Source organism: Amborella trichopoda, chromosome 3 (assembly GCF_054954075.1).
Source record: "Amborella trichopoda isolate Santa Cruz 75 chromosome 3, AtrichopodaSantaCruz75HAP2 v2.0, whole genome shotgun sequence".
NCBI lineage: Eukaryota > Viridiplantae > Streptophyta > Magnoliopsida > Amborellales > Amborellaceae > Amborella > Amborella trichopoda.
Window position 1 is genome coordinate 29410782 of NC_142338.1, and position 15264 is coordinate 29426045.

At 37.4% G+C, this 15264-nt stretch overlaps 1 protein-coding gene across 2 annotated transcripts; it reads left to right on the forward strand.

The window, feature by feature from the left end:
- Positions 1-984: 984 nt before the first annotated feature.
- Positions 985-14625, forward strand: LOC18430634 (uncharacterized). 2 transcript variants are annotated; one of them, XM_011623744.3, is made up of 7 exons: positions 985-1319; positions 3948-4090; positions 4951-5222; positions 5803-5957; positions 7270-7532; positions 7731-7793; positions 13887-14625. In XM_011623744.3, exons 1-7 carry the CDS (start codon positions 1064-1066, stop codon positions 13887-13889), a joined length of 1155 nt encoding a protein of 384 aa, XP_011622046.3. In that variant the 5' UTR covers positions 985-1063; the 3' UTR covers positions 13890-14625. The 2 variants fall into 2 exon arrangements, with proteins under 2 accessions (XP_011622046.3, XP_006840846.3); XM_006840783.4 differs by having other exon boundaries at positions 13890-14625.
- The last annotated feature ends 639 nt before the right edge of the window (positions 14626-15264 follow it).

Genomic DNA, 15264 nt, shown 5'->3' on the forward strand with positions numbered 1-15264 from the left:
AAAGTGTGGTCACTGGTAATACTCACACCAAATCTGTGTTGTGGGTATTCAAGGTGTTGTGAAAAAGTCAGTTGGTCTTGGTGGGTGGATTTGGTTTGTTCTCACCAATGGCATGGAGGTGAAGTCATAGGGGAACGCCTTGAGTGCTATTGAAGCCCTCATTGGGTATTCTCGGTTGGAAACCGGAGCCCAAACTAGAAATCATAAAAAAATTGTTTATTTATTTATTTGTATACAAATGGGGCTTATGCGAAACCACCATGGACTTTGCAAAGAGAGCAGAAAAGGTAAAGTGGTTTTCTTAAGACATGGTGCAAGAGAAAAGGAGCTTAAGAAACCACCATTGACACCACTAAAAAGCGCCTTTAAAAACTACTAAAGAGCTTTCATTTGAAAACTTTTTCACTTTTTTTAGTTTATATCAATGATCAAGACCCATACGAGAAAATCATACAATGCAAAACCATCATCGTTTTGATGAGAGAGTGGTGTAGGGTGGAGAGAGAAAGAGGCGTATAGTGAAGAGAGCGAGATGCACAACCGGAAGAATGATCGGTTGCTTCCAATTGAAAGTATTGGCATATGACGTTGAAATGCAAAATCTGAACCATCCAAAATATTAGACGGCCTACATCCTTAGCTATTGACGAAAGGATGCAACCGTATATAAACTTTTCCCTTTACTGAAAAGCTATCAGTTGAGCCCGAAACCCTCGAAATGTGATATCTTGAGTGAAGTGATCTCAGCTGCCTATTTGAATTGGACGGCTAGGAAGGAGGGGAAACATGATTGTTATTTGCTGTAGGGCGAAGCATAAAAATCTTTCCACGCAATCTTAAACTTTTTCCTAATACCTACGTGGAATGTGGATGTCCTTCAGGTTATTCCAGTCATTTAATGATCTGCAAATGCCCTTTCGTTTCTGTCTTTTTTGTTAGATCCCTTTCGTTTCTATATTCTTTGAGGTTTCGGTCTCTGGATGCAAATGCACATCCATGGCCACGCCACCTTAAATGGCCCAGCCAAAAGTTGCAGAGCCAGAGGACCTTCTCTGAAACGGCAATGGCGAAATCCTCTGTCACCTGCCTAAACTTTCAGAAACGATGGATTCTCTTACTCCTCGCTATCTTCTCCATATCGACTGGCATCGCCTTTATTATGAGAGCTGCTTTTGATCCCTGTGATTTCCATTCTCGTTCCGTTGAGGAAGTCATGGTTTCTATTCCAGAAAGACGAGGACCTGAGAAAAACTCAGGGTTTCTTGATTTCATGAAATCGAAGCTTATTCTTCTTGTGTCTCACGAGCTTTCGCTCTCCGGTAAGGGTGTCATCCAGATGCTTTTTCTTGTTGGGATTGGACATTACGTAATGCCCAAGTTTATGATATTTTTTTGCTGCAATGGTTTTCTTTAAGTTTCATTTCCCTATAATATTATGCATTTTGTTTGCAGAATTTAGGATTTCTGAGTTATCTATGCCACTAAGAAGCAGTTTTTTTAGGTTTAGAGGTGGTTTACTTTATTCGTATGGCATCGGTTCATGTTCATGCTTTGTTAGTGATGGAGTTGACAGTGAATTGACTATGGCTGAAAACGAGACCGAGAGTGGATTTCAACCTATCTGTATCGTAGAGATCTCATCTTATTAGTATTTGCTTATTTGATTCGTTCATCTTGGTTGTCATATTGATATTCTATTTTCATTTACTTAGTGGAGGCAAGACTGGGGGCTTTGCTAGAATTCCATCTACTGTCGATGCAACAGTTTGTTTGTTCATTTTGGAGCCGTATCTAACTGTGTTCATTGATTAAAGAGGTGTCCTTTGATCATTTTGGAGCCATATCTAACTGTGTTCATTGAGTAAAGAGGTGTCCTTTGTTCATTTTGGAACCATATCTTACTGTGTTCATCGAGTAAAGAGGTGTCCTTTGTTCATTTTGGAGCCATATTTAACTGTGTTCATTGAGTAATGAGGTCTCCTGATTATTCCCCCCTGTACTTTTGATAACTGAGTAATGCCTGGGCCTTTTTTCCTTATATGATTAAGCCTGGGCTTGTCTGGTTCATGCCTAGAGATCTTGGATAGGTATCCCATCAACGCACCCACCATTCTTATCAGTTATTATATGTTCTTATGAGCCAGGAGGCATTGTCATTATTTGCTTTTCCTTTTGTTTCGTGCTGCCTTCTATCACCAAAAACCAAGCTCTTTACATCTGTATACTTCATGTCTTAAATGACTAGCAATTGGATCTTATCAATGATAATTCCTCCCATTTGTTAAAATGGGCTACTCTAAATATGGGTAGTTCATTATTACAAATTCCTTTCATTTTCTAATTATTTTCCATTCCTTTGTATTGGCTCATTGATTTAAGGTTCTCCATTTCTCCATCTCATGTAAACTCATTCAGTCCAGAACTTGGAAGGGCCATCGGCATCTAGAAGGACTGAAGGGAAGTGCTTGATTGTCTACATTTAGAAGCTTGAAAGCACTATTTCTCTTGACTTTGTTGCACTTTTGTTGTTAAATGCAAGAAAGTATAGATCTTCCAATCTTGATGAATAGTATCTCATGTTTCCATGATATATGCTTCTTCTCTTTTCAAAATAGGATCTTGAAGCTCCCACAGACAAAGAAGGTAGATCCTAACCAGGCTTGCAATGATTCTCCATCCCAGTCTCTATATTTGCAGTGAATCCTTTTTTCTTTGTGATCAAATTTTTCTATCTCCTTATTTTCTTGTTTAATTGAACAATAGTACGAATTTTACTAAGGCAACCATATGAAATATAATACGCCATGAAAGAGTCACTGAGATAGGTTTCATGTCAGTGATTAGGAAGAGGCTGCCTCAGTGAAAAGATTATCGCATGTTAGCACCATTGCCATCTCTATCTACCTCCCTCAAAGTATATTGGGAAGAAAGAGAGGGAAATGACCCTATTTGTGATCTCTCTTCCTGAAACCATAATTGGGTTCCTATCTTGTGGGTGCGCAAAGTCTCAACCCCTTGAGTGAGCCCTTCTCCACTTTCTTTGCTTTTCGATTGGTTGATATCAACCATTGTCCTTGTGAATCTGAGGAACAAAAGTTGGTCCTTCAAGGTTCCTGAGCAATGCTTGCATCTACTAGCTGTAAGATGTGCTTTTAATTCCTCTACCTAGGGGAAAAAATTTTCTTCTGCAATTGCTTTTCCTTGAAGATACTCAATTACTCATTGTGGTAATGACCAAAAGGAACAGAAAGTGCTCCCTTGCACAAAGCCTCTGTAACTTCCAAAGTTGTCCTCTGGGACTGGATTTGCCATGATGAAAAAGCATGCTGTGGATATACAAGCTATTACTTGTTACATCATCCCTTTGTGGGTACATCCTTTGCAGCGTGTCCATTCAGAAGTATGAATCCTGGTTCCAAACATCTAATGGAAATCCTAGGTCTTGATATGGATTTGGAATTGAGAGGTTTATGAGCTCCCACTACTCTAATGGTTCGTCCAGCCTGTGGACCTCAACTGCCACATTGTAGAACCTGCCACCAAACTAATACTCTAGATTGAGAAAATAACTTCTCCGAAACATCTGCAAAATTCTTCCTAACAATTCCTTCCAATTGATAAAGCCAATTGTTTTAATCTCAGAAGGACAGGAAAATTGATCTTATATTAAGTTATGATCCCACTTATGTTGAAATTGTATGTGTTATATGGGCAATACGAAATAACGGAAACTTTGTTATTAATCTCCCATTTTTGCATTGAAATTGTCTTATCTTTTAAATGTTTGATATGTACTTGGTACATTGTGTATAGAATGATAGAAGATCTGGAAGATAATCACTGTAAATCATAAGATTGGCGTGCTATATAAAGTACTGCTATATAAATTACACCGGAAAATGAGATATTTAACTTACAGACCTGCAATGATGGTTATCTCTATACAGGGGGCCCTTTGCTATTGATGGAGTTAGCTTTTTTATTGAGAAATGGTGGTGCTCAGGTGGTATGGATCACTAACCAAAACCCAGCTGAACCAAATGAAGTGGTGTACAGTTTGGAGCATAGAATGTTGGACAGAGGAGTTCAGGTATCCAACTTTTACATTTACTTCATGAACTATTTAGTGAGCTGAGGATTGTTTAATGCTTTTCAGTTTATCTTTGCTTGCCAAGGCATACAGAGACCAGGCCTATTCTGAAAAAATAAATAATTGTTTTCTTTGGCTTGAGATGTTCATTATGTATACATTTCAAAATGGTTAGACTATCTGGTTCAGATTTCCTGAAAAGTTAAGAATATAAATTGGATTCCTTATTCTGTTGTTTGGCTTAGCGCATTAAATATGTAGAGGATACATGTTGAATTAAATTCAATTGGCAGATCTAAATAAAAATATGAAGCATTTATCTGTACATAAGACTTTTTTTTCAAGAATGTCTTTCAAATTCCCTTCTCACATCCTTCGGCCTGTTGGGAACCGTTCACATTCACAAATCGTGGGGACAAATTTTTATGTTTCAAATCTAGTGAATTTGGGTATGTAATTACGTGATTGACATTTATTCAGATGCCCCTATTTGTCCTTTAAGAACTACCTTTGCATGATCTCCTGTCCCACAATTGCATAGCTTGTATGATCAGGCTAGTTTGTCTTACATGCATATGCATACCTGTGTCATGCCTTTTGCATTTAATTTCTAATCATAACTTTTAATATGAGACTACTAGTGTTTTGCTTCAGGGTGCATTTTGAGCACTGATTATGATTGTGGTATTTAGATTATCACTGATATACCTTGGATTAGAGTAGAGGCTTTGTTCTTAGTTTCTAGCCACATATTCCATTTGCATGGTCTACGCTTCCGGACTTGCCTTTACTGAATCAAATTGAAATTGAAAGCTTAGTTTGTGATACTCTCTAATTATACATGTTCCTACTTTTCCAAGGTAATTCCGGCAAAGGGTCCTGAAGCTTTAGAAACAGCTTTGAATGCGAATTTAGTCATCTTGAATACTGCTGTGGCTGGTAAGTGGCTGGACGCTGTTTTCAAGGAAGGTGTTTCTCGTGTTCTTCCGAAAGTTTTGTGGTGGATCCATGAAATGCGTGGGCACTACTTTAAACTGGAGTATGTTAAGCACCTGCCTTTTGTTGCTGGTGCCATGATTGATTCACATACAACAGCAGAGTATTGGCGCAATAGGACCGAACAGCGTTTGGGGTAACCACAGCTGGCTCTCACCTTAGGAATTTATGCTGCTCTATCTTCATTTATAACTCAAGATCTTTTTATTACCTTCTCTGGGAACCTCTGGGCACATAACTATTTTCCATACATCACCATTATCCAAGTCACTGTTGATTATGTGGAAAATTGTCATCTAGTATGGTCATCATATCTACTTTGTTTTCTTTCATGTTTCTATTCAAGAAATATCCATTTGCCTGTTTGTATGTGCATGATTTTGAGATATATCAGGGGCCGGTTTGGCTGCGGCATATGAATTGCCGTCTGGGTGAGCCAATGAGGGCAAACTTTTTGAAATTTTAAAAGTTTTGCCCTGATCGCAATAAGTGGCAGTTTATGCAAAAGCTGGACTGATTTCTGTAGCAATTGGCCCCATACCATACAAAATAAAATGGGCATGCGTGTATTGGCACTTTATGTAAAGGCAGTTTATGCACTTTACATAAGTTGGTTTCCATTTAATTTTCCTTTTCTCAGCTTTGGAATTGCTATATCTTACGTTTAACAATCAGAAAAAGAAACAGTCATGCCTTACATGGCTTTCACTTGACAGGATTAAGATGCCCCAGAACTATGTTGTGCACCTTGGTAATAGCAAAGATTTAATGGAAGCAGCTGAGGATAGTGTCGCAAGGAGGGTTCTCCGTGAGCATGTAAGAGGCTCCCTTGGAGTTCGAAATGAAGATCTTCTATTTGCCATAATAAATAGTACGTGCTTTCTACTTGTCGATGGAAAAATTTCCTTCGGATTTGTGCCTTAAAATTATTAGTGCAGTTACCATTCACTGGAATTTTCTGGTATTAGAAATTATTTGTTTAATCAACTTACTGGAACAAACTGTCTAGATCTGGACCTGTGCTCTACGTTCATTGTTTTCCTTGGGTTGAATTACAAATTTATAAATACAGGATGTTATTTGAAATTTATAATTCAACCCAAGGAAAACAATAAACGGAATCGCCCGGAATCTAGTATATTTTTTATAATAAACATAATTAATTTAAAAAATACTTTAAAATTGCTAGTATATTTTTTAAGCAAAAAGATGGCTCTTGCATATATATTTTGGGTGGCCGCCCAAAATAAATCTGTATTTTGATGGACAATTGCTTCAAGGTCTAGAACTAGAAACCTGCCCATTTTAATACGAAATGTTGAACTAATAAACCATATGTCACCAATAAAATGAAGAAAGTATAGCATTTTATTAAATGCCTAATAGTAGCAAATAAGAATAAGTTGAAGAAAGAAAAGAAGTGGCAGAATTGTCCCACATCGACAATTCTAGGGAGAATCGAGTTGTATAAAAGGCTTAAGGCTAGTGTGTTTAATTGCTCTTGGTTGAGTAGGACACATGGTCAGTGTACGGTTGGGGCCATTAATTGGTTGTGGGGCCAGGCTATTAAAATGTTTCTTAGACACAATATTAAAAGCGAAATGATGACGTCAGAACCGGAACTGGTACGAACCGGTTCTGTGGTGGATCTGTGGGATTCGGAACAGTTAGGACGATTTCCGATCCGGATCGGATTGCTGGATTTTTAAACACTGGTTGAAGCTTTTCCTTTTCCTTTTTTTGATTAGGTTAACTGGTTTTTTTATTTTTTATTTTTATTTTTATTTATTTTTTTGGGTGGGTCAGGTCAGGGGAGAGTGCCCCTACCTTTTTCTTTTATAAGCATTGCTGCCCATAAAGCGTTATTGCTTTCTTATTGTGTCTCAACTCAATTAAACCAACCATGTAGTGACAAAACAAAGCTACTGCAGTTGTTCTCGCTAACTTAGTTAAATTTTGTTAGACACACCGCAATTGTCATACATAGAGTACAAAACCTCTCTAATCTATGAATGCTATATGTTTTTCTTGCATGACGTACTGAAGAGAGCTCCTTCCAACATGATGTTCATATTTGTTCAATTGAGGACTGTGTCATGCTTTTCCATCTTGAGTATTAAAATTAACTGTATATTCTATGTCTACTTCGTGACTTACCTGAACCTAGGATCGGCAATGTGTAGGTGTGTCTCGTGGGAAAGGCCAGGATTTATTTCTTCAATCATTCTATGAAAGTCTGCAGATTATCCAAGAGCAGAAGCTACAAGTGCCATCAATGCATGCAGTGATAGTTGGAAGTGATATGAAGGCACAACCAAAGTTCGAAAAACAACTGCATGATTTTGTTGTAGAAAAAAAAATTCAGGATCAAGTGCATTTTGTCAATAAGTCGTTGACTGTTGCTCCTTATTTGGCTGCTATAGATGTGCTTGTTCAGAACTCACAGGTACTATTGTTTAGTCGTTGTCGGGACTTCTACCATGCTATTTCATTTGCTATGAATATTTAACTTTAAGTTCATAAAATTTTACCCTCCATCTTCTTTAGTAAGGAAGTCATGGACCAGTTCAGATATTTTGGATTTAGGAAAGGCATTCTTTTAATTCAATTTCATTCTGATATTAAAACCTTCCTTGCCATATAGGCCCGAGGAGAATGCTTTGGGAGGATAACTATTGAAGCAATGGCATTTCAGCTCCCTGTATTGGTATGTCTTTTTCCAAATGTCAAAGAATCTAGAGAGAGAAAAGAGAAAGAGGAAGAGAGACGAGATATGTGAGAGACGTGAGAGAAAGAGAAAAGAGGGATATGAGAGAAATGTGAGAGACAAGAGAGTGACGTGAGGTTCAAAAATTGACCCCCCGTGCACCTCTTAAACCACTTATATATTATTAAAAAATATGAAAGGGCAAAACTGCCCATACAAATATGAAAGGACACTTAGGTCCTAGAGATTAGATAAAAGGACTTTTAACACTCGCCCTCAAGTTGGAGCATAAATGTCACCCATGTCCAGCTTGGAACACATTGACATATTTTTTCCTTTTTTTTTGAGAAGAAAACTTGACATACTATTTATTAGTCAAGGCCTTTGGTGAAGATATCTGCCAACTGATCCTTAGATTTTACATATGGAGTAGACGCTTGCTTCCTTGCAACTTTCTCTTGAATAAAATGACAATCTACTTCAATGTGCTTGGTGCTTTCATGGAACAATGGATTTTTGGCTATAAACCCCATCTACTGCATCGGTGTTTTTCAGCCACATCAATTCACATGTGGTATATTTCATTGCTTTATATTCAACCTTTGCACAAGATCTAGCCCCAACATTTTGTTTCTTGCTTCTCCATATTACTAGGTTTCCACTAATAAATATGCAGTAACTTGCGCTAGATAGCCTGTCAGATGGTGAACCTATCCAATCAGCATCTGAGTAACTTTCCATAGCTAAATGATTATTTGTCTTGTAAATCAAACCTCGACTTGGAGCTCTGTTCAGATACCTTAAAATTCTATGAACAAGTGAGGAATCCTCATAGTATGCATAAATCGACTTCCAACACCTATTGCAAAAGCAATATCAAGCCTCGTGATGGTTGGATAAATCAGCTTGTTTATCACTCTTCTATACCTTCGTTGATCCTCAAACCGCTCCTCGTGATCAAGCAATAATTTTGTATTTGAATCCACAAGCGTATCCATTGGTCTAGCACCCAATATTCCAGTTTTTGTCAACAAATCAATCACATATTTTCTTTGAGACAAACTAATGGCATGCTTAAATCTGTCTGCTTCAATTATGAGAAAATACCTTAGCTGACCTAAATCCTTCGCATATTGTTTTAGATGTCTCTTTAATTGACTTAACTTTTTCTTGATCATTGTCAGTAACAACAATATCATCAACATAGGCGACTAAAACAATTATTTTGGAATCTTTTTCCAAATAAACACTGAGTGATGTACATGACTGCACGGAAATCTATATGCTATAACAATTTCACTGAATTTTTCAAACCATGCACGTGGGGTCTTTCTGGCCACAAATGGCATTCTTCAACTTATACACTTTATCTAACTCCTCTGAGCGACAAACTAGGTAGTTGCTCCATGTACATCTCTTCTTGTAAATCACCATGGAGAAAATCATTCTTGACATCGAGTTGCCACAACAGCCATCCCTTGTTGGCAACTACAAATATAACCACCCGAAGTGAATTAAGTTTAGCAACATGGGCAAATTTTCGGAGTAGTCATTGCCAAATGTTGTGTGTATCTGTTGGCTACCTATTTGGATTTATCTCTGTACAGTGCCATTAGGTTGGTGTTTGATTGCATAAACTAATTGACATCCAACAGCCCTTTTTCCAACTGTTATCTATGTGACCCATATATCATTTGAATGAAATGCATTTGTCTCCTCTTCTATTGCTCTCTTCCACCCGGTATGAGAAAGTGCTTCTTGATGGATCTTAGGAGCAGAAATAAATAAAAGGGTTAAAGCAAAACTTTGATGTGATGGAGACAAATATGTAAAGGTAACAAAAAGTACAATTGGATGTTGAGTACAAGGCTTGAAACCTTTACGGATGGCAATAGGTACGTCATCATGAGAAAGAAGTGGATCAGTAGATGGAGACGATGATTGAGTGGCTGGCTGAGTTGGTGGGGAATGTCCACCCTACGTTTTTCTTCTGGTGTAAACTTGAGAACCATCATGATGTGTAGATGTACCATTTAGTGGAGTTGGGTAACTGGGGTGAAGAAGTATCGATTGGAATAGGAAGAGGAATCGTAGAAGGCAAGGACTTTGAGACTTCTTCATAAGCAGGGTAAAAAATATTGGTATCAAACACATGGCTCTCTTTTGAAAAATAAGGAGTATTTTTTAAAAAGTAACATTGGCACAAACAAATTTCTTGTTTAAACCAGGATGATAACAAAGATAACCTCTTTAGAAGTGTGAAAACCTGAAAAAGACACTTTAGAGCCCAAGGATCTAGCTTATTATTACTAGTACCTAACATGTGAACAATGCAAACTCACCAAATGCTCAAGGAGGAACGATAAACAGTTGAGCATTTGGAAAGAGAACCGAGTGTGGTGTTTTTCCATTTAAGACTGCAAGGGAATATGATTAATTAAATATCATGAGGTTAGCAAGGCATTTCCCCAATAAACCTTTGGAATATGCATATTAATGAGCCTTGGTTTTAGCAATTGCATTTTGTTGAGGAGTATGTGCACAAGAGGTTTGTTGTAAAATCCCATCTTGAGCAAAGTAATATTGAATTCTCTAGAAAGATACTCATAAGCATTAGAAAAAAAAACACATTCCTATTGAATTGAGTTTTGATCTCTTTGTTAAACAATTTTAAAATGGAGAAAATTTCAGATCTCTCTTTTATTAAATATAACCACGTCATTCGTGAATAATCATCCACGAAAGTTACACAACACCTATGACTAGACAAACTTTGTACTCTAGCTGGACCCCATATCTCAAAATGAACCATTGTAAGTGGAACAAGTCTCCATTTGTCGACTGTAGGATAAAATGACACCTATAATGCTCTCCTAACTGACAAGCTGCACCCTCTAAAGCAGACATAGACTTCAAAGAAGGAACTAATAACTTCAAGTTATTGAGGGAAGGATGACCCAGCCGACGATGCCATAAGAAAGGAGAATCAACGGAGTGAAGAGCATCGCCAATCAGGTTATGATCCAATTAGTATAGGTGGCCTAACTCAGTACCCGCCACCAATTGTCCTCTTCGTCTTTAGATCCTGAAGGACACAAGAAGGAGGATAAAATGTTACAGAGCAATGAAGAGATTTGGTTAATTTGCTCACAGATAATAAATTGAGAGGTAACTTTGGAATGTATAATGCAGGTGACAGAAAAAGAGAAGTAGGCATAACTATAGTTGTTGGAGGCATGAGCAGGATTGGTTCGGGGAATGCCAACCCGCCATACGGTGGAAACTCCTTGGGGTTTGGATCGAAGCCGGTACATTCAACAAGTTAAGGAGCTAGATCCTAGGATACTTGGGAGCGAGATCCCTTGTCACTGGGATTGAGGTTTTGATTTGCAGATATGTAAGCTCCACTATACATGAGATGGATCAATTAAATGTATATGATGAAATTAGGATCGAGCCAATGCATGTTCGATCTATTATCATTTATCAAACACCTTAGCTTATTACTAATGCAATAGGTATAGTACTCCGATTTACTACAATAAAATATTTTAATAAATTTCATAAATTTGCTTACTATCATATTAAGCTGTAGTTTTTTAATACCATAATTCCAGTATACCACGATGTGATATGCACTACAATTATACATATTCGAAGGAAATAAATTTATAATACCAAGGAGAGGAGCAGTAGTTCGATTAAGCGTTAACTCCTCTCTTTGGAGGGGTCCTACAAGGATGTAGATGGAGATCCCTATCTCTCAAAATCCAGCTCTCTCTAAGTTCCCTTAAAGGAAGTGTGGGATCGAGTTCCTAAGGTGGGACCGTGGCCTTACCCCAAGGTTGCAACTATGGGGCATAATTTTACCGTGTCCTAACACATTGGATAGTGATCCATCAGCCAAGGTAACATAGGAATTAGGAATACACTTATTTTAAGAATGAAGCCATCAGTCACGTGATCAGAGGGTTTTGAGTCGATAACCTACGGAGCAGGTTTTTGGGAGGCAAGAAGCATAGAAGTACCTGAATTGGCAAGGACGGCAGTAGAAGAGGAAGAGGGAACCACAGACTGCTGTACTTGTTTAATATGTTTATTATATTCCTCTTTGGACAACACAATAGAGTCAACAGTAGAATTGGACTGTTGTTGGCTATCATTGGGTCCATTCAGATAAAGGTCCTCATTCTCAAATGTGTATCTTGCTATGCCCAAGCAGGCTTTCCAACCTTGTCTGAACACTTAATGATTTGTACACCCACAATGCTCCCACTTGCGAGTTCCTCGACCCCTGCCACCATCACCTCTACGTTGGCCTCTTCCTGAGTCATGACCACGTCCTTGACTTTTGCCTCCACCTCTCCCTACAACTGTATTCAAGGCTGAGTTAGAAGGAGTGGGAGAAGCAGATATATTGACATGCTCAATGCATGTGTGACATTTATGAGAGATTGGAGTTCACTGCTTGACAATATCTGCCCATTTACCGAAATGTACTCGGGATTAATGCCAGGTAAAAATTTGGCAACTCTAAATTCTTCATGCTGCCTCTTCTTTAATTCCACATCACTAGATATAGGTTAACATAGATTCAACTCCTCCCACATACCCTTGATGGTACTGTAATACTCACACTCTTGTAATCCTTTTGCAATATAGGTTTCTCAAGCAGCTCATATACTTGAGAGATATTTTTATCTAATGGATATGTTTCTTTCCAAGTGTTCCAAATTTCTTCAATTGTATCAAGAAACATTACATTGAGGCTTATTTGGGGTTCCATACTACACAACCAGGTCATGATCATATAATTCTTCATCATCCATTCTTCATATTGACTATCAATTTGCTAGGCTTATTCACAGTCGAGTATTTCAGTTTGGCCCTTGCACCGTAGGATACTTTTGACATGTTGAGCCCATATAACATAATTAGACTCATTTAATTTTACTGAGGTCACTAGTATTCCTATAGTTTCAGGAAGACTAAGGACTCCAGGTTTAATTCCTTATCCATTAGTATATAAAATAAAGCGAACATAGAACAAGCAGGAAAAGCAAATTTCAGTCACTCACACAAGCCTACTACAATGTTAGATACCACATAAAGAGGGGAGAGATATTTATTCAGCTCTAATCTTGTTCTCACACTTGAACGAATTAAAGCAATGCCACATTAAACACATCTAAGCATCACCACACTGCCATCACTGAAACTAGGTCAGGACCTCTTTGTAGATCTTGATCTCGATAGAGAGAGCGTTGCCACATTAACAGCAGATCCACATGGTCTTCTGCATACAAACCCTAGGAAACAACTGTAGGGTTTAGATCGAACAACCCTAGGATACCCCTTGACAAGATCAGCATCAATGGGGTTAGGGTTTACTATTAAACCAATCATATATTATTAAAAAATATGAAAGGAATTTAGGTCCTCGAACTTAGATAAAAGGAATTTAAACACCCAATTGTTCTCAAATTATTAGTAAAGAAACAAGGTGCCCATTGGAAATCGGTTTCATAGATTTTTGGTGGAATTCAATTCATTTTTTTGTGGTTGGTGAACTAACGATGTAGGCCGAGGGGTTGGGCTCCTACACGAGCGTAATATGTGAGGTGGGCTTGGAAAGATGGGTTTGGGTATAATTTTGCCCTTGACATTACTATCTTAACTACTTTCCCAAACTGGCCCTAACATCCCTACAAAACTATTAAAACAAAAAAAAAAAAACCTAAAAGTAATCCCATAAAATCCAAAAATGTATCTCTTAATTCCAACACTAAAAATCCAAAGAAAAACCCAGATTTGTCCATCTTGCCCTTGTATCCTCAATCTACAAAGGGGCAAGAGATATTGCTGTTTTTTTCCCCCTTTCATGCATTGAAAAATGAAAAAGCAATACCTAGAAAGGTTGCTGCACAGCAGATGCATTCAATACAAACACTAGGAGATACAAAGCAAATGCATATGGACTAAGCATCAAGAAAGTGGGTTGTATCCAATGTTTAGCTTCATATACCACAAGTTAATTGTTCATATCCTTAATTTGAGTTCTTAATTTGGTGTTATCCCCATATCTTTAACTAGTAGGGCACAGCAGCTGGTGGGACCACTGAAATAGTTGTAAATGGTTCAACTGGTTTATTGCATCCTGCTGGGAAGGAAGGGGTGATCCCTTTGGCAAAGAATATCGTGAAGCTAGCTACACACGTGGAACGCAGGTTTACAATGGGCAAGAAAGGCTTTGAAAGGGTGAAAGAGAGGTTTATGGAGCATCATATGGCTGAGAGAATTGCCAAGGTTCTCAAGGAAGTTTTGAAAAAGTCAGGCACTTCAGCTCATTCCTTCAAATATTGAAAATTACCTCTGTTGGAAAATATCATGTGGTATGCACATTCGCCCCTATGATTCAGATATTGAGGAGCATGTAAAGAAAATTGAGCTCAGATAAAACACAGTTTGAGAGATGATCCATGCTCCTATCACTGAACTCTTGAAAATCGAGGATGTTATGTGAAATTTATATGCTCATGATAGTCTCTTTCTAAGAAATTAAAAGATTTTTGTAGATTTTTATAGCTGGAAACTCTGTACATATGAAAATTTTTAGGGGGTTAACACGTTTTGTGGAGCTCCAGTTTTGTGAGAAGCTCCACGGCATTTTAGATGGGCTAGCTTTTGGGTCTGTTCTGAGTTGATCAAACAGATCCAATGCTCGAGCCTCAAACTTGCAGGGAGAAGATATTGTTGTTTTCTTGGCGTGCTAACGGTGTACTGGCACCAACTAATGTAAATTTTCTTTATCAGAGATAGGGTTATTCTAACAGGAATCTCTCTCTCTCTCTCTTTCTTTCTGTGAATGATTGATCATTTGTTTTTATTGCTTAGTTCATTGAGCATCACACATTTGAAACTAGAATTATATATATATATATATATATATATATATATATATATATATATATATATATAATATGGGGAATGATCTAATGCAATGGTTATATGGTAGGATAATGCAACTACACCTCTACAAAACCATATTTTTGGTATTTGTATGACCTCAAATTTTGCACACAGTCTCTTCATCTTCATAATCAATCATACTAAACAATAAATTCAATTTGCACTCTAGATATGGTCAAAATTAGTACCCATCCAACAATGAATCTCGACCATTCTTTTGGTGAATTTCAAGATCTAGGTCTTAACAAATTTAAAATTACTTTTTTTGTTTTTAGCATTATTAATCTAATGATGATAACGTCATATAAAAATTTTGGAAATACAAAAATCCCTTTGAGATCTATATCTAACCATCTCAATAACATCTAAATAGTGCAATTTTTCAATTTTTTTTTGGTGATTGTTCTTCATAATGAAAAGAGTGTACAATTAAAAATTTGTGTCAAACAAATGTTTTTAACATGGTTTTTGAAGATGGTTGCATTATATTACTATACAATTG

Bases quoted from the DNA above. Each gene is read 5' to 3' on its own strand.
- LOC18430634 (XM_006840783.4), top strand. From the start codon at position 1,064: ATGGCGAAATCCTCTGTCACCTGCCTAAACTTTCAGAAACGATGGATT. The intron at 4,091-4,950 runs GTATCCAACTTT...TACTTTTCCAAG, and splicing joins TGTTGGACAGAGGAGTTCAG to GTAATTCCGGCAAAGGGTCC. The intron at 5,223-5,802 runs GTAACCACAGCT...TTCACTTGACAG, and splicing joins AGGACCGAACAGCGTTTGGG to GATTAAGATGCCCCAGAACT.